The 20,115-nt window shown below is 46.9% G+C and overlaps 1 protein-coding gene across 1 annotated transcript; it reads right to left on the minus strand.

The window, feature by feature from the left end:
• Nucleotides 1-2,238: 2,238 nt before the first annotated feature.
• Nucleotides 2,239-18,903, minus strand: znf831 (zinc finger protein 831). Its single transcript, XM_076268733.1, has 5 exons — nucleotides 18,701-18,903; nucleotides 18,169-18,356; nucleotides 9,920-16,558; nucleotides 4,948-5,228; nucleotides 2,239-3,909 (listed from the first exon to the last, which is right to left on the minus strand). Exons 3-5 carry the CDS (start codon nucleotides 16,473-16,475, stop codon nucleotides 3,175-3,177), a joined length of 7,572 nt encoding a protein of 2,523 aa, XP_076124848.1. The 5' UTR covers nucleotides 16,476-16,558; nucleotides 18,169-18,356; nucleotides 18,701-18,903; the 3' UTR covers nucleotides 2,239-3,174.
• Nucleotides 18,904-20,115: the final 1,212 nt, after the last annotated feature.

Here is a 20,115-nt window from a genome sequence, read left to right on the forward strand (position 1 = left end):
TCTCTCTTCATGGATGATTGCAGATCCACTGACAATTCCAACACCATAATCAAGTTTTTGGACGACACCATTGTGATGGGAAGGATCACCAACGACAACAAGATGGCCTATAGAAAGGAGGTGGAGAACCTGGAGAAGTGGAGGCATCCAGGAGACTGAACCACATTGGTCATCATCCCATCAGCATCAACAGGGATTGGGTGGAGACGGTCTAGAACTTCAAGTACCTGGGAGTCCACATCAGCCATGACCAACAACTAAGTTGCGCTTTCCTCAGGCACCTCAGAAAATATAGGCTAAGTAAGACCTTTCTTTATCATAGTTGTGGTGTTGCTGGTAAAGAAAGGTCTTCATAGCCTATATTTCCTGAGGTGCCTGAGGAAAGCACAACTCCCACAACAGTTGCTCAACTTCTAAAGGTGCATCATAGAGTCCCCCACCACATACTGCAGCACAGCATGGTACCCTGGCTGCACCCTAGAGAACAGAAAGGCCCTCCAATGTAGCTACAGTATCCAGCTGTCTACCAGTTAGCACATGTTTCTATCAGTGCCAACTGGGCTATGTTTTTTCCAGGTTCTTCACACGTTTAATGGAGGTAGCTCAGTTTTAGTCTAAATATCTGTAATGCTGCTTTAAGTGGTGTGTGGTGTTTGCCCTCAGGCCTTGAAAGCAGACCAGCTCTATTCCTTCCTTCTTATATTGAGCGACTGTGAAAGAAGCTTCCAGAAGCCAGTAGCATGCAATTTCTGTCTCATCCTACTCGTGTTAACCAGGGCCTCCTAGTCTGCACAGAGAGCCTCAGCGTTTGGCAGGCCTGCAGTAGCTTATTTCTCATGAACCCTCATGAGCCGAAATACTGCTGTCTTCTATGTGACCCTCTGTGGTTTGAAGATGCTATGAAAAACGAGAGGGCGGGAGCGAGAAAGAGAGGTAGAGAGACGGAGAGAAAGAGATGCGAAGGAAAGAGATACAGAATCAGAAACAAAACAGGAAAGGAGCATGCTCCACCCTCGCCTGTACCACAGAAATCGCTGGAACATTGGCGGAACCCCAGAATTAACACGGGGGGCATCCAGACAGATGCTTTCCGAGGCCTTGGAGAACAATAATGTGAAGAGGTCTGCTCGCATTCTTGTCCTGGCGCCTTTATGACTTTGACTGAGGGCAAGTATTTACGGCAGACTTTGTGTTGTGGACAAGATGAAAGTGGATATATGCTTTACTCCCTCCGTCCCCAACAAATATTTCACTGAGGAGATCCCTCGCTAAAACACCACCAGATGATGGATGATAAGATGAACATGTCTTTTTTTTACTCTCTTCTACTCCTCTCTCTGATCTCATAGGATATACTAAGACACACACACACACACACATATATATATATATATATAATGGAAATGTATAGCTTCATGGGTATTCTTTATTCAGTATTTATAAACTGAGATTTGTTATGCTGTGTTTTTGATTAGATATCTCAGTATTGGTAAACTGAGATTAGTTATGTTGTTGTGCCCTGCTTCAATGTGAGGCGTTTTTGTATCATTTTATTATTGTATAATTTAAACATTTATCTCAGTCCTTTGGGAATAAGATGGAGATGTGCTACCATATTGTGTGCATATAGCCTCACAAACATGCAAACTGGGTAGGCCTTACTTACTCAAGAGGAATGCCCAATGCCCTTTGTACCATGCCTTCATCTGGGTTCCTTTATACATACACACAAACTACACTGGATTGCACTGATTGGCACTGTTTGACTCCCTTACTGGCTATATTAACCACCTGCCCATTTTGCTAGCTTGCCTGCATGGTCTATATTACACTGTATGGAACTGTCTGTATGTCTTTTCTTCAAGTCTTTTACTTTTGTCTATGTATAGTTAAGTAATGATTATTCTATGTTGTATATTGTGTAGCCTGTTGTACTTGAATAGATATAGAATTTGCACTGGCAATTTACTTGCACTGACACTCTCTTGCACCATGATAACGCTTCTGCATTTTTTCCACACCGCTCCTTTAACATGTTACAATCTAACTTTACTGTAAGGGCACACTAACTAACTAACCTACTAACCTAACCTAACCTAACCTACCCAACTAACTAACTAACTGACCGTCCGTCCGTCCGTCTGTCTATCGGTCTATCAAACACTAACTAACTAACTATTTATCTATCTATCTACTGTATCTATCTGTCTAACTAATAAACAAATAACACATCATAGATTTCATCAATAGCAACAACTGTAAAAGAACAGTGATTTATTGAACAAAATTTTGGGAGAAAAATGTAAATTACAAAAGAAACAACGCTCAGCAATAATAGATTGTCACCTATTAACGGAAATGTTACTGTGTCCACAAACTTAATCTTAAATAGCACTTGACTCACAGACTTCACCACAAAATTGCAGAGGCAAGGATAAGCCTGAGTTGTAAAAACTGCTTCACAACAACTCCTGCCTGAGGGCATTGTACAGGTGTAGATTAACACACCCTCCCCTAATGGCTGAAACCAATCTTGCTGACGGATATCTTTGACGGCAGATTCCTTGGGAACCTGAGTTACTGTGAGAGTATGCTCTCGTGCCGACAACTTCCTGTTTACAGTCACAGACCGCGTCTGAGTAAAAATGAATCACATGTCCCGAACAACCAAGCGGGGGTGAAACACTGAGGAGGTGAGTGTTCCTGTGTGTGTATGTGTGTGTCTGCCTCTCGTGTGCAAGCTTCCCGTGGGCATACCTGGAGGGCTCGATCACAGCATGATTCAGCACACAGGTGGCGAGAGTGGGAGCTTGATAGCTAGTGCGTGAGAATGAGAGAGAGAGAAGTGAGGCAGAGGGGGGTTGTGTATGGATGCAGAGTCAGGTTCTAAATGAGTTTGCGTGTGTGTGTGTGTGTGTGTGAGAGAGAGAGAGTACAGGGGTCTCTGGCACTGCTGGCAGTAGTAAAATATCAAAGCTTGTTTGTGTGAGTTGGCGTGCGAGATTGGATGAGACATAGTTTGTTGTTGATATGTATATGTGTGTGAGACATTTCATAGCTTGTGTGTGTGTGTGTTTGGTCTTCATCTTATGTTCTGTGCATGTGTGTATATATGTACATGTTTGTCCATATGAGTATTTTTTTATGTATACATACATTCAAGTGCAATTTCCCTCAGTTCAACTCAAACTCGATGACAAGCTTTCCTTCGTCATCACTACTGCTGGAGTTCTCCTCCTTATCGTCCATACACTTCCTCGCCCCCCTGAGGCTGCGACTCAAACTGACCATCTCACCGCTCCGCACTTTAGCTACTCGAGACAGTCTCCTGCCCGGGGCCAGTCCGTTTGGCTCTCCCACGACATGAGTCTGCACCTCTGTGCGAAGAGGCCTGGGATGTTGGGAGTCTGACAGGGTCTCCCCTGGGTGGCTCAAGCAGGTGAAGGTCTGTTCGGTGTGTCCGAGGAGTGCATGTGTCTTCCACCCGGCCTCCGAGTGATTTGCGGCTTCTGCGGGAGAGTGCAGCGGCAGGTCACCGGGTGATGGGCCGGGCGGGGGGGCAGCGGCTCCAGTCTCCGGAGAGGACACTGCCGCCTCCCCGGGCTCCTGATAACATCTCGCTGCGTTCGCCCTCCTGGAGTGTGCTTGAGTCATGCACTGGACAAATGGCTGGGAATGGCGAAGTGTCCTTGATTGAATTGAACTGCCGCTGCTGCTGCTGCTGCTAGATAAGTGGCCGGATGGATAGAGTGGGGTGGCGGGTGAAGAGCTGGTGTCGAGTTGAAGGTTGAGCAACATGCCAGGGCTCCCCTGGTAGGGTGGAGGTGCACAAGGAGGTGAAGGTGGAGGAGGAGAAGGAGGAGAAAGAGGCACAGAAAGGGTCCAGATGGGTTCATGACTGCTTGTCTCCTGTCAGGAAAACATGCAGACACACACACACAGACACAGACACACACACACACAGACACACATGGCGTTAGTGTGGCCTGCGGAATGTCACTGCGTTTATCAGCTAGACCGTAAAATTACACTCTCACCAGGGGCCATCTGAGGGGATCAGTGCCTGGGAACATCACTCTGCTCCCGAAAACTTTCCTGTCCTTGGAATTTCAGTCATCCCAGTCCCCGTAAAGTAGGCACATTAAACTCAACTATTTCAAATATTTCTCATGGATTTTGTGTTCCAAATGTCTAGCCATTATTATTAGTCTCAGTGATTTGTAATAGTTCATTATGCCAAACAATCTTTGCTAACAGAGCCTAATTAAATCCTCTGGCTGTTCCTAGAGAAAGAGACAGTACAGCCCCACTGACCAAAGGAATCAATCCCCAACTATTAGAAGTAATCAGAATGTGATTTAGTGCTTGCTGTTTTGTGACTCACTTTGGAAAGGATAGGGGTCAGATCTGTTCCGGGGTCTGCTTCTATTTACCACACTATCCCACCCTCCAACCCCCAACCACATCCCACCCCAGCCCCACACCTACCTCATCCCCCTTCCCCCAGCCGTCTCCTCCACCACAGACAGCAAAAACATCTTCCGTTTTATTTTACTCAGGCAATGGCCTATTCCCCCGAAGTGGTTAACTAAGAGCAAACACTGTTTGGCACCATCCTTAGCTCTCTCTTTGCCTAGACTGCCTCCAAGTGCAATGCCCTAATCTTTCCCTCGCCAGCATGAATAAAGATACATTAAGATTTAATATTTTGGCCACAGCCATGGCATGAAGGGATAAGGGCAATAACATGTGTCTTAGAGGGCATATCTGAGTCTTTCATCTGCATGTTATTCCTCTATAATGAACACTGGGAAAAACAATAATAATATGCGGCAGTGCAGAGCAGTGCCAGTGAATTGTTGTAGCTTTGGATGATGGAGTCATGTCGGGTGGAGAGGAGCATTCCTTGGCTCTGTTTGTTTAAGAGGGCTAGATTTGGAATGATACCTGTCTTAAGTTGCATTCTTTCATCGTCCACTCCTCCGCCTGCAGGTCCGGCATTCTTTCATCCGCTCCCCCGTCATTTTGTCCTCTGCCTCCCACGTCGCCCCCAACCTGCCCCTCGGGCAGTTTGCTGTTGTTCTTCTCCTCCTCCTCCTCCTGTGACCCTCCTCTCTCCTCCTCCTTTGCTCCATGCCATAGCTCCTCGGGGACCCTCCTCGGCCTCTCTAACCCAGAGTCTCCCAGCGGCAGCAGTAAGCTTTGGGGGGGGAGCACATCGCCTGGTCCTGATAGCAAAGCAACAACAATCATTAACAAGCTTAAAGGGAGTCAAATAAGCCTGCATTCTTCACACTACATCATCCTATTTCACCGTGTTTCGATATGTTCCCAGAGGGTAGGTTTCAAAGTCATGTGGGATTCCATAAAGTTTCGATACAAGGATGGGAATTCTTTCACCTGAACAGCCCCGGGGTATGAACATTTAAAATTCTGATATAAATACGCTATTATATAAAGTCTTCCAGAGCCAATAAAAATACTCATACTATAGTCAAACTGTTGCTGAAATATTTCATTAAAGTGGGTTGTGTGGGTCAGTCAGGTGTAGAGCCAGTATGGCATTAAACAATTGAGGGAAATGAGTAAAACTCACAGGAGGAACATTAGCAGGGGTCAACGACATATAAACTGTTAAACATATTGCTCTTTTTGGATTACAAAAACTCTCGCGGTGTGACTGATGCATGGAGTTTTCTGTTTGGACTTTTGGAATGTATGGCTCACTGAAAAGCAAACGTCAGCCAAATGAATAAAAAATATTGCAAGAGACTTTCAGTGAAAACACAGACGCACAGAATAATACACTTGTCTGACCATATATCACAAGTGGAGGTATAGAGGTGATTATTGTGATGAAAAACAATCGGTGCGACGATTCAGTGCCGTGTTTGCTTTGGCTGAACTCTTGCATGTTCACTTTCCGAGGAGCGGCCTGACAAAGAGGCTGTGCTTGGGTTTCAGATCGTACGTCAGCCCTCTGGAACGGGAGACAGGCGTGAAATCGCACTAACTCCGGGGGCCACTCACTGAGGAGTCCCTGGATGGGCCACCGCCCAACATCCCCCACACACATCCTCACCCTAGCACATACAAACACACTAACAACACACACACACCACCTCCTCCTAACACATATAAACACACTAACAACACACACACACCACCTCACCCTAGCACATACAAACACACTGCCAACACACACCACCTCACCCTAGCACATACAAACACACTAACAACACACACACACACCACCTCACCCTAGCACATACAAACACACTAACAACACACATATACTCACACACACACAAAACCACACAAACAAATGCACAAACACACACTCCTGTTGCCTCTGCAAAGCACTCCAAAAACAGCTGATCAACTTGAGCCACTACATGGTGGCTTGCAGGACCCTGTGCAATTGAATCCCATTTTTGCTAATCTTCTGCTCTGACGTAAACCCACACCTCTCAATCGAGATTTGGCAGGGAAAGCACTGATGGGATTACCTGACGTTTACTTCAAATTGCTCCAAAGAGAATGGGTCATATCAAAATGGAGGTTACGTTTGTATCCTGATTGCATTCTGACTTGAGGGGTATTTCACAAAACCTAAGGGATTAAGCTGGGATTTTTAGGTTATCCTGGTTGAATTTAGCCTTGACTTGGTTTCACAAAAGAGATGGCACATAAGTTACAATGGGGATTTATTCTCTGCACCTAGCCTGGTCCCGACCAGGCTAACAGCCAAGCTAAGTTAATTCTAATGGTAATTTTGTCATCTTACTGGTTCAGCTAGCTGTTATTCACATCTGACCTCTGTGCTAATTTTTGAGGAGCTTTTTTCCATTTATAAACTATTTGCTAAATGTATTTGCTCGCAAAACTATTATTTTAATTGTGATAGCCTTATAATTATTAACATAGGACTAGGTAGGCCTACTCATTGTTTGTTTATTTTATTGATAGACGTTTGATGAATAGCCTACTGTAGTTGTTTGGAAGTGAAGGGGCAAGTTTTCGAAGGTATTTTCAACTATAATATTAAGGTAGGCCTATATCATAGGCTACTATGTGCATCTTTGCAGTGACAAGCGCTTTCTTAATACGTCTACCACGCCTACTCCTGCTGTTTTACAGAAATAGCCATGATTCCCCATTCCAAAAGCACAACTTTACTTCATTGTTAGTCTATATCATAAGCAGTTGTTCACTTTGTGTGAATGACGCTATTTTCCACGTCTTTTTTATTCCAACCGTGGGCACTTTGGAGCAGAAATGAGCGCGCACACATCCTGAATTACTTACAGCTGGCTTGACATAGTCACGCCTACTCATCCTGGATTGGCATTAGTGAAACGAGTTGAGCTAGGATGACCAGACAACGCTATATGTCAAACCTTGCTTTATCACTTATCTTGGATGTCTTAATTCTGCCTTTGTGAAATACCCCTCTGGCATGTATTTATTAGATAGGGAGCCACTGGACCAGCTGAAATATGATATTTAGGATTTAGGAACCACCGGTAAACACAAACACCATTGTAACTTAGGAGGATCAGACACTGTCCCTGCCCTCCCCCCACCCCCCTAATTTTTACCAGATGATCCAGTGAAAGAAAAACCTGAAGGTCTACAACCCAGCAAGTAAGGTCAGCTCACTGTTCAAAAATTCTTTATGTTGATTTTATCTTGCAAACACCTTTATACGAGACAGTCAAGTCACTTTGCAGTCAAAGCTCCAGTTAAGTGCACATCAACTCTGACACTTTAACACTTACAACTCTGACACTTTGAGGACGCTCCCTGCATCTCCATTGTGTTGAACTCGCCTGAACTTTTGTATGCTAATTGACATGGACATCTAATGGGAAAGTAAAACATTTTATACAAAAACCTTGCAAACCACACCCCAGCACACTGAGAATAACTTGTTAACTGGTGCCTTTTGGAAATGTACAGTAGCTGGCATACAGCTGTTATGTTATATAGCAAATAGCTATATAGCTATGGTGCTGTGAAAGCTTATACTATTATGTTTTCTCCGGGTGTTCCAACATAATATCCTGATACAACACATATGACCGTGTAGGTTTATATGTCTTTCATATGAACTGTTGCATAGTGTTGCTTTAAGTCCCTCATTTCTGATCCCCTATTGTGAGGTATATCCTAACTGAATAGTTGTTCAGCTAAGCATTGAATTCAGATTTCTGATACTCTACTGTCACTGACCTGTATCATGTTTCGGTTGGATTACACTTTTGCCCGACATTTTTTTAATTATTTGCCTTGTTTTGTTTTTGGATTACCTGTTGCTGGAACCATACTTTTAACTGACCACTGATTCTTGGATCGTAACTTGTACTTATATATTTTTCCATTAGACACAGTTTCACTGCACATGGTTCCTCTGACACACTATTTGTAAATCCAATCACAGACTGTATGAACTCAACTGCCTAAGCCTCTCTTCATGCACAATCTGTATCTCGTAAACATACTATTTCAAAGCCCATTTGCTGCCTTCTTCTCTGGCAGGCCTCAGTGATCGTACATTTATTCAAGATGTCTGCATAAAAGTATCTCTAGAAATGAAAGGTGGGGATACTGAAACCCTCCAGGCTGAGTGGCAGACACAACTAAACTCACATTAAATATAGCTGACTGTGTCCTTGATTTCTCAAGTTCTATACCAATGATAATCCCATTTTACTGCTGATTCTGGAAGGGACAAGGCCCAGATCAACTGCCTGTGAACACTGCCATTATAGTCTAACTACATGGTTGTTACAGGTGCTCGACTGCGTAAACGGCGTCTCAGAACAGAGAACAGGGCTGCTGAAGGAGAAGATTCAGTATTTATGGTATTCATAGAAGAGATTATCTTTCTCTTTGACGGAGAACTAACTGTAATGTGAAAAATCTGACCTGAAAGCTTTTGTTTCTGTGTATAGATAGTGTACACACACACACACACACAGGCATATGCACACTGCCCCCCCCCCCCCTCCAAAAAATCCACCCCCACCTCCAACACACACACACACTTGCATACAAACATGTATGCTGAAACAGATGTGTATACACACCTTCACAAACGGATACAAGCAATTTCACAAAGAATGCATTATGCGTCCTTTAAGGTATTCCAAAACAATCAGCTACAGTATTGCCTTCGATAGGTTGGAATCATTAGTATTAAATCACTCCATTACAAACATGTTGGATGTGAGAGTTATTGCATCATTTCTTTATCTCTCACATGAAAACTCCAGGGATTTAATAATATAATTTACATTATTTCTTCGCTTGATACTGACAGATAAAACCAGTAGCCTATGTCTATCATGTACAGAACTGTATGTGATTTTGACTAATGCATACAGTACAGTATATTGTATGATACTGGGCTGATGTATTATAATTACAGCAGAATGTTGTTTTATGATACCATGACATTTACAGTGACATAATAGGAGGGAGAGGATGGCTATTTGCCACCACCTAGTGGGGACATACTGATACAAAAAGAAAAGATTCCAGCATGCAATGTCTGAGAACCCAGTGTTCATGAATTAAAAACTAATGAGGAAGAACAGTGAAATATTTATTTCTTAATAAATGTTGAAAAATGGGAACTATAAACAAAAGGACTTTTTTGTCATTAGTCTACATTTAGCACCTTACAGAAAATGGTTATACTGTATGTCCATGTGCTCCAGTGGTCTTTATGTTTTCACTAATACTGTCCTACTTCTCAGAAGCACCAGACTGTCAAAATCAAAAAAAGTGTGGTGGAATCATCCCAAGACCTTTTTGCAGTGTGCATGCTCCCATGTCATTAATTTGAAATGTCACAGAAAGGAAAATTCAACAACAACAACAATAACAAGAAGAAGAAAAACAACAACCTTACCTTGACCAGCCCTGATTGAGCTTGCACAGGGTGTCTCCTCAGTTCTGAGAGTCTTTTCCTGTTGGATGCACGCTTGAGTTGGCTCCACACCCATGCTGCGTGTATTTCCCTGGTCCACTTCCACAGCACCTCTGGTCCCCCTGATCTCCACCCTGCAACCAGCAGAGGGCGGCTGTGGTTTCTCAGCCTGCCCCATGGCCGTCTGGGACTGCTGAGGCTTTCCAGATGTTTTGCCTGGAACACCAGTTTCAGTCGCTGAGCTCCCAATCAGTGGTGTGTGATTACACCCATCCCGTGCGTCTCCTGGGCACAGGGGCTTGTGTTGGCCCACTGCAGGGTGTGATGCACTTACCAAGCCCATGGACTGGACCGCTGGAGGAGCCGGAGAGATGCAGGCCTCAGGGCTGAGTTTGTGTTGGCTGGCGTGCGAGCCTGACACTGACCCCACGTGGTGAAGTGGTGTGGCAGAGGAGCTCCTCTCTTCCGCGCCACTGAGCACAACTGAGGGGCCATTCGGCTGGCTTAGTCCAACTGCACTGTCTAAGACTTGTACTGACCCAGGGGGCGGAGACAGTCCCAGTGCACTTCCCAGCGGCTGAGGCCGGTCTGGCTTTGAGGCTAATATTTCAGTGGACACTGATATTGTTTGTCCTAGCTGGTCTTCAGCAGTGAGAGTCTGGGGTCTGCTAGGCACGTCTAGCAGGCAGTGCTGCGGATTGGTCTGTGTTGTGACAGTTGTGTCACTGATGTTAGGCATCGCGGCAGACTGAAAAACGCTGCGAGAGCTCGTCCTCTCGGAGTGGGGAGAGTGATGGGAAACAGATGGACAGTGAGCCGCAGGTGGAGACGTGTGACAAGCAGAGAGGAGTGATGGCTGGGGCTCCACATCAACCACCCTTTGGGCGGAAACGGGTGCACTGCTCCTGACTGAGGCAATCAAACCCACAGGAACACCTGACAGATGGTGTTCCTGATTAGGTACCGGGGCTCCAACTTTGCTGGGCAAAGACTTTTGCATTGTTGGAGGGCATGGCCTCTCAGTCGAGACCGATGACTGTGGCCCACTCAAACTGCTTTGCTGATGAGATTCTGGAGCCTGAACGATGCAGTGTTGCATTGTGGGATTGTGGAGTGTAGGGGATGTGGGCCGCACTGATGAATGCTGCTGTTTATGAACTGAAATGTGGGCTTTCACGGAACCTTGTTCCGTTGTAGAGTTCTTCTCATTGACCATCAATTGGGCAGGAATACAATCTCTCTGTCCCACTTCACGGTTTTCTTTCATTCCAGATTCTGTGGCCTGTCTAGTCACTGTACCTGTTTGGTCTGGTATGTATAGATTCTGGGCAGTGCCCAGCAAAACTGAAGCCTGACTCTGGCAAGGCTTTTCTGTCAGAGATGAGTTGGAGTTCATGAACAGAGAAGCAGGACAGGAAGGTTTAGCAGTGCTAACTGATGTAGCACAATCTGACATTGCCATCATAGTAGATCCATCTGTTGACATGATTCTTGAAGCTATATGTCCCCCTTGTGTTGAATTTACGTCATTACCATTATTTGTTACACTCACACTCATGTCCTGAGAAACTAGAGAAGGCTGTCCGCTCATCTCTGTCTTTGGCGCCTCTGCTGACCCGGCGATGATGGAGGGACACTCGGCTTCTTGTTTGTAATCCCCAGCTTCAATCTGAGGTGCCATAAGGGCCAGCTGCTCGTCAGAGATGAGTTGCATGACAATCTGCAGGTCCGGCGTTCTCATGAAGAACGTGTCCTGAGCAGGGGCCTGAGCAGGCACGCCACCAAACTGCCCGACGACGACCCCTCCATGGAGACTCTCTCTGGGGACAGTGGTGGTTGAGCGGGCCTCTGGGGTGATATCCACCAGAGGGCAAACAGCAGAGGACTCGGGAGCATGCGTGGCGGACTGTGGGGAGGCTGTCACAGATGTTGACCCCTGACTCTGCACGCTGGGTGTGGATGCACAAGGATCACCCAGTGCTGTTGTACTAATCGATGTGTAGGTGGTCTGAAGTTGCTGTACGACACCTGCTGTGGGTGTAACTGGCTGATTCAGGGGTATGACGGCAAGAGGTGAAGCTGTTTGGCTGTTTCCTAAGCCTGACATGGCTGCTTGGTACCTGACTGGGACTGCTGTGGGTGGCTGGCTGAGGGATTCCACAGTGACAGGTTTTGCTGGCTGAGTGTGAGATATTGGTGTGGGTTGCTGAATGTGATATTGTGCTGTTGCAGGTTTACCTGCCTGTCTGAGTGCCATGTCTGTGACAGGATTAATTAATTGATGCAGTGCATGTGTTGTAATAGGTGTAGATTTCTGGGATAATACTGTGATAGGTGTAGCCTGCTGAATGACACACTGTACAGTTATAGGGGTAGCTACTTGTTGAAGTGCCATATCTGTGACCTGCTTAATTGGTTCACTTGAAACTACTGTGGAATTAGCTGGAACATTCTGTGCTAATGTTGTTGCTTGCTGAATGTGATATTGTACTGTAACAGGAGTAGGTGCTTCACTAATTGACATTTCTCTGACAGACTTAATCGCTCGACAACTGGAAGCTATCCTGGTGGATGTAACTGGAACTCTCTGTTCCAACGGTGTGACAGCCGCAAGTTCCTGCGTTTGATGCTGTACAACCACTGGTGTTATCTGACTGAGAGACAAATCAGTCAAATGTTTGACAGGTTGACTTGTAGAAAATATTGTGTTGGCTGTAACTGGAACATTCTGTGCTAAACCTATAACAGTTGTAGCTTGCTGAATCTGACATGGCACAGATACAGGTGTACCTCTCTGACTGAGAGACATTTCTCTAGCAGATTTCACTGGTCGAGAGGTGGCAAACATTGTGATTGGTTTAACTGAAATACTTTGGCTTAAACCTGATGCTGGTAGAGCTTGCTGAATCTGATATTGTAATGGAACAGGTAAAGGTGTCTGATTGAATGACACATCTCTGACATGTTGGTTGCTGGAAAATACTGTTGCCTGTGTAACTGGATTGTTTTGGTTGAAACCTACAACAGCTGTCACTTGCCGACTGTGACACTGTACTGCTGCAGGAGCAACTGTCTGATCGAGTGTTACACCTGCGACAGGTTGAATAGGGTGACTAATGGAAAACACTGTTGTGGGTGTAGCGGTTGGTATCCGGGCTAAATCTGTAACATTTGCCACTTGTTGAATGTGATACTGGACAGGCTTAGGTGTACCTGTGAGATTGATATCTGTGAGAGATTTGGCACGCTGTTCAGGACATAATGTGCCTGTGTGTGTAGACTGATTGTGAGATATGACAGGTATGACAGACTGGCTGTGGCGTGGGGTTGTGATGGAGCCAAACTGATCTTGCGCTAACACTGTCTTGCACATGTAAGACTGACCTGGAATGGATGAAGTGACCATGGTGAACGTCTGATTCTGTGCTGTCCAGGGTGTATCGCTCGTGGTTCTCAAGCTCTGTGGTGGACCAGGCACACCTAAACCTCGGGCAGGAAAGTTGTGTGTCAGCCCCCTAACGGCTGCAGCAGAGGGGCTCCAAGTTGAGATGGGGGCGGGCAGGCCCAGCGTGTTTAGCCTCGTGCTCCCGTTCGACCTGTTCTGCTGACTGTGGATCAGTGTGATGGGCGTGACCGGTTGACTCTGCGTCAAGGTTGTGAATGACGTTATGGAGTCGCTGTGGCCTGAGCGGGGTGCGCACGTCGTGAAGATTTGCGACGACGAGAAGCTGTGCCGAATGAAAGGTGCCATGCGGCGTGGGCAAGATTCTCCATTCCCTGAGGTCTGGGGGAGCTTCAGCTGATACTTGGGCAGAAAGTTGGCCTTTGCTGGCAGGGAGATGGTGGTGGTGGTGGTGTTGGAGGAAGCAGTGACCAGCTCAGATGGTCTGCTTACGTCCACCATACAAAGCGGAGAGCTGTGCCTCTTCTGCAGAGGCTGTCTGGCCGTTATGTGAGGGTAGATTAGACTGTCCTGGCGTTGAATGCGAGGCCTGCTGCTTTCTCTCTCCGCGGGCACCAGGGTTTGATTCACACTATTAGTCATGTCTCCATCTGTCCATCCGATTTTATAAGCGGGGGCGCTCCCTTCCCTCGCTCCAGCGTCCATACTGTCTAGTACAACACAGACATTCTCCTCTGTGCGTAGTTTCTTCCTTTCAGAGGGAAGAGAGCTGTGCTGTGGGACAATCTCACAGCTCGTCTCTATTGTTGACCCCTTCGGTGAGAAAATGTCAGTGCCCAGAATCACTCGGCTCTCTGTCCGTTGCTGCGGCGGCCCTGCGGTCTTCAACATGGAGCCTGGGAGCAGTACATAAGAGGGACCACTGCTGTGTATCCTGTCTGTACATGATGCATCCGCAGGGGCCAGGCCAAGCCCAGGGCTGGTGGAGGGACAAAGAACGCTTTGCATTGTGCCCACTGACATGTTTGTGATGGAAACAGCCACCTTTGTGCCTGCGCCAAGATCTCTGACCTGGCTGATTTGAATGTCCTCTCTCTCATCATGATGCTCAAGGCTATTAGCAAGGGACTTTCGTGTTTTCAGCGTGGAGGAATCCAGTTCTTTCTCTGACGAAGTACTGTAGAGCTTTCGGAATGTTCCGTCGCCGTACACGTACCATTTGTTGTAGTCAAATTTCTGCGACCGCTTCCTTCGATACTTCCTGGAGGCGGGCGACCCGCCTGCGGTGTCCGTGCAGTCTGTGTCAGAGCTGAGGCTGCTGAGGCTGCCCCTCTTGGTGGGAGACACCTCCGGCAGGCAGTCCACGGCCCCCTGCCTGACCAGGGACCGGTGGGTCGGCTCGTGCCGGTCCACGGACTGCGTCCCGACCTTAAGCGAGTATAAGTGTCCCGCACTGCTTCTCCTGTTCAGTGTGAGGCGGTCAGTGTGACGGGGTGAGGCCGTGCCTGCTGTATCACTCTGCTGCTCGCTTACACTAAAGGGCAAGGAGCTGCTCCTGGTCAAGGGAGTGTGGTCCAGGCTGTCGACGTGTTGGGAGGGCAGGGAGCTGTGGAATGCTTGTATCCCTCTCCTGTCTGGGCCTGGTGAGATAGACGTCTGCTTGGTGGCAATGGTGGACATGGTGGTGGACTTCATCTCAAAATGGAAAGAGTCCTTGTAGGTGTAGGGCATGGGGAGGTCAATGCTGCCTTGTTTGGACAGCATCGTCTTCCTCGGGCGGACGTTCTCCAGGCGTTTGTCGTCCATCAGCTCATCGTTCTTTGAGATGATCTTTGAGATGCGCTCCTCCAATTGCCTCTTTTCCTGGACCGACACCTTGCTCTTAGAGCCCCCAGCTGAGGCTGGGTCAGAGTCCACCTGGCAGACGGCCTGAGAATCTGGTACCTCCATGCTGGACTCAGTCAACGACTCCATGCTGTGCTCATGCGGGCTGCTCCCCGGACTTGATGTCCAGTGGTGTTCACCATTGTCACTGAACCCAGAGTCGGTGCTGTCATGACTCTGAGACTTGCCCCTGGACATAGACATGGAGTCCCACGGCTTGGGGGAAAGAGTGGCCTCCTGCCTTTGCAGAGGGAGGTGTCGGTTGGGTATCAACCTTGCACCACCACAGGGTCTTGGGCATTCTCCCATGGCCAGCCTTTTTGAGTCTCTGCCTGCAGTGGTAACTCCACCACCACACGGGGGCTCCATCTGTTGAGACGGAGATGTCAGCACTTCTTTCTGTACTTCCATGGGGGCAACGATGAGACCAACCAAAGCAGCCTGTTGCAAAGCCCTCACTGTGCCTGAGCCCAGCGTGTCCTCCTGGTTCAAATGCGACTGACCAGATTCCGTAGTGGTCCCAAGAGGCTGCTTGGCCGCAACCTCGATGCCATCCTGGCTACCACAGTCCTGACTCTGGGCGTCCAGCGAGAAGCTGGAGGAGAAGCAAGTGTCCCTGGAGCTGTGCAGGCTCTCCTGGCTGCTCAGACTGCCCCGGTCCGACTCGCTGGAGATCCGGGCGTGCGCCTGCGTGCGCTTGTGCTTGTAGAGGTTGCTTTGGGTCTTGAAAGAGATCCCGCAGGCGGTGCAAGGGTACGGCCTCTCGCCCGTGTGGCAGCGCAGGTGTTTCTCCAGCACGCTGGGCTTCAGGCAGTCACGCCCGCAGTACTGGCACACGTGCTTGCCCACCGACTTCGGGGGCTTGGAGGGGCACGCCACCACCCCTGTGGGCATCGCCGCTCCACCAGACTTCAGGGCCTGCGTGGATGCCAGAGGCATCCCTCCGGCGATGTGGAGAGTTAGGATAGGCAAAGGCTGTTTGGTGCTGAGAGCGGGGATAGGCAGGGTGATGGCTGGAGTGTCCTGGATCACGGCCGCAGGAGGTTGGGCCTGAGTCGGCTGCGTCTGGGATGCCACTGGCGGCGGCGGCACCTGCGGTTGCGAGGGCCCCGTCATGGTGCGGACGTAGAAGGTAGCAAGCGGGGCCTGAACGTGCATCATGTCTGCTGCTGCCTCATGCACTGCCGCCGTCACCGCAACTGAGCCCTCTGGCACGGCAGTCTGAACAAAACCCAGCTTGCCAGTCTCCATGGTAACAGCTCTCTCTCTCTCGCTCTCTCTCCCTTTCGCTCTCTCTTGCTGGGTGATGTCGGGGAGCCAAGGCTGCTAATTACCTGCAAAAAGAAACACAGTTTTCATTAGGCCCCAGCTACCCCGGATAAAAGGAATCCTACGTCTGTGACTTAAACAGGACCATGAGAGAAGGAGTGAGGAGATGGGGGCGGAGGGGGGCAGCTCAATTTCAGAGGGAATGTGATTTCCCATCACAAAGGTGCCTTGTCTATGCAGAGGTACTGCAGAGGAATGTCAGACTGGTTACTGTACTACTGAGCTAAAGATGTTTTTTTTTCTAAACTGAGATTCGAGTGCAGAGGATTATATTAGCAAAGAGCATAGATACAGATGATTTATATATGTTGTTTAATTTGCTGTTTACAGGCATTTAAATATGGAGATGTTAAAGGCAAATGAACCACACAGGTTCATGGAGGTATTTAAAAATGGAAAACCTAAACAAGAGGATTGCGATCATGATTATGATTATTGAGAAGGAAAAGGAAAAATTCCATATCCAGGCCCTCGCTAGGATTGCAAATGTTAAAAAGCTTTTATTTTTTAGGGCTAAAGCCTAGGGCCTTCATCAGAGTTTGTCCACTAATGTATCACTGTTGCTATGCTAACAGCACAGAAAACATGTACACAGCATTTGCATGCAGCAACAGTGAGATGGAGATGAGACAGAGGCGTTCTGTAGAGGAATGACTCACCCAAAGGCAGCAGTGCACCCTGTGAAAGCCCTTAAAGATCAACAGCTAGCTTTTTTCTGATTTTATTTCCAACCTCAGAACTAATGGACTGAGTGTGCATCAGTAAGTGATACCTGAAGCCGTGCATGTCAGAGTGCAACAGTTAACAGCGCAGTTTCGGCATGCTTTTGCTTATGTTCTTTTATTTCAGCTCATCATCTGTTATATGGCGCAGGTACTATTTTTTGAGACAGTGACGACTGCAAAAGTAGGAAGTGCCGTTTGACTGAATCGAAACCCTGTTTTCATTGTGGAAATCTACTAAAACTTAATGTAGATGTTTCCTGAATCAGCAACATCATACTGAGACGTTTGTTTAAAAATGTTTTGTTGCCATATGGTCGACAGTGAGAGCAGTAGGTGTAGAAGACTTAGTTTACTCAGTTTGATGAAGCATGCCTTTCCACTCATACAATGACATCTTTCTTTTTTATGTCATTCCTCAAACATATTTCACATATATGTTGACTAGATCAAAAATGAGAATTCATAATCCTATCCTTGAGTTTGTTTGTAACTGTACAACTGCACTACATTACAAATTTGTACAGCCATTTAGCCATCTACCCACTCTACCTGTACCTTGATAATAAAAGGGTCATAAAATGGCCTTGATAGAGGATATCTACTCAGCTTTTAGTTCCAACTGTTCAGCTACAACAGAACTAATAGAGAAGTTGTGGACAGGATCATTCTCCACACAATGTAAATCCAACACTCTAAAGCACTGTAAAACGTTTCAAATGTGGCCAAAACTCTCAGAGAGGAGCATGAGGTTATGGGGTGAGAATATAAAAATAAATGTAATATAAATATACACATTTTGAGTTCACACTGAATGAATTGTCAACATAGCGTTTAAAGAGCCCCTTGTTGTCTAGTCTCTACTATCAAAGCAGAGGAGAAAAAGCACTTACCATATTGCCAAAGTTGTGGCTTGATGCATTTCCACTTTGAGTGGCAAAAACAGACACTGTTGAACAAGCTTCCTGAGAGCGGGGGTCATCAACAGAAACTGGATCTTATGACGACGTCTTTCGCCACAGTTGCACTCTAAGTGTTCCCTATTGCACTGTCCTTTTGCCCGTTTGTAGAGGAACTGTTGCTGGTGCAGATGGAGGAAATGCAGGCTTGGTCACGTCACATATGCAAATTGGCAAGAGAGAGGAGCACACAGCGACAGAGGAGATAAATTAGGGTCAAGCGGGCGGAGAGAGTGCGAGAGGAGAGAAGAGGCACGTGGTAAACAAAAGAACTCAAAACAAGGGGGTACGAGCACAGACAGAGAGACGGCTAGCAGCTGAGGAACGTCAGGGGCAAGAGAAGGAGGGATGGTCAGAGATAGAAAACATATTTTAGAGAGGAGTGAGTAAAACTGACAGAATAAGATAAAGACAGAGAGAGAGAGAATAATTACAACAAACTCTTTGAATGAGGAAATGGACTAACCTTTCACTAAAATATTGATGCAGCGACTACTGAGCTTGATTATATTCTGTGGATGTGTGTGTGTGAGAGAGAAGAGAGTTAGAATCTGACATCTTGGCTAGGCATACACTTACTCCCTCCCACACCCACACATACGCGCGCGCACATGCATGCACACACACGCACACACACACACACACCGCACCAAGGAGAGGTGCATGAGAGCGTGTGGGTGTGCAGCGTTTGAGAGGAAAGCCAAGCTCTTTTTTCTCACCACTGAAAAAAAGCTGAAGCCCACACTATCACCAATAGGCACAGAGGTAAGATAAAGATAAGACCTGCAGTGAATATGACCTTCACCTAATGAAACCTCCATCTGTCCTATAAACCGCCATAGCATGGCATGTGAGAGAGGTGGCACCTGGCCTCTTGGCAACAGACAACTTTTGTTCTCGATCACAAAAATGACCCATATTTCTCAAACCGCTAACAGTTGTGAAAAACATTTTACTTTCACTTAATTTACGTTCATCAGGTCACAAGCAACTTGTAGAGTAATGTCTTGATTATCCTACTTCTCATGTAATCATCTTTCAGCATCTAGCATTTGTGTATATGACACACCCTAATGGGACTGCTTTCTCCTCCAACATTGAGAAGGGCAGGAGCAACATGAGGGATGGAAGCAGGGTGAGCCCAGTGGTGACTAAGAAGAAGAGAGGGAGGAGAATAATATAATCCCTTCTTCCGCCGATTACTGGCCATTTTTATTTCTGTGGCTAATGAATGCCTGCCAGTGACCCAGGGGTGAAAGACTGATTTTGCTGGCAGCCTCGCCTCATTTTCCTAAAGCAGGGAACCACTTCACTACATATGTCAACCCATGCAAAGCACCCGTAAACACAGATAGGACAACAAAGCCTATTCGAACACATATGAAAATAATGGATCACATTGGACAAAGGACACTTTCATATCAGGTGTACAACATGTACATAGACAGGAATGGCCCATGAAAAGAGATACATTTGTTTTTGAGCCAGGCTTTATGGGACTTTCAACACCTCCTCGATGCTGAGAGATGCTACACGTCAGTGAGAACAAAAAGAGGGTTTGTTTGGGGGATGCGGCCGGTTTGGCAGCCTGTTGCTCTATCGTCGGCTGCCAGGCCTGTGCGCCACTACTGTATACTGACCGTGGCCCCTGGCACCGGGGCTCTGGGAACTAATGAAGCAATTGTTAGTGGCAGGGCCTCTGGGAGGTCGTGAGCTACAGGGAGAGAGAGAGAGAGAGAGAGAGAGAGAGAATGACTTGTGATTGTTGATGGCATACCAGTAAAGCACATTTGAACTGATTTGAGAGAGACAGAGAGAAATCTATCAATCTATATAACAAATAGCTTTTTTTAATTAAACTTTATTACAGAACTTGACTCT

This window comes from Alosa pseudoharengus, unplaced genomic scaffold (genome assembly GCF_046254945.1).
Source record: "Alosa pseudoharengus isolate Yale_2024_CS ecotype anadromous, Long Island Sound unplaced genomic scaffold, YU_APseudo_1.1 YU_APseudo_1.1_scf_5, whole genome shotgun sequence".
Taxonomy (NCBI): domain Eukaryota; kingdom Metazoa; phylum Chordata; class Actinopteri; order Clupeiformes; family Clupeidae; genus Alosa; species Alosa pseudoharengus.

Coding starts and splice junctions, on each gene's coding strand:
- znf831 (XM_076268733.1), bottom strand. CDS start 16,475: ATGGAGACTGGCAAGCTGGGTTTTGTTCAGACTGCCGTGCCAGAGGGC. Junction 5,229..9,919: donor CTCAATCAGGGCTGGTCAAG/GTAAGGTTGTTG, acceptor CTTTGCTATCAG/GACCAGGCGATGTGCTCCCC. Junction 3,910..4,947: donor AAGAATGCAACTTAAGACAG/GTATCATTCCAA, acceptor TTTTCCTGACAG/GAGACAAGCAGTCATGAACC.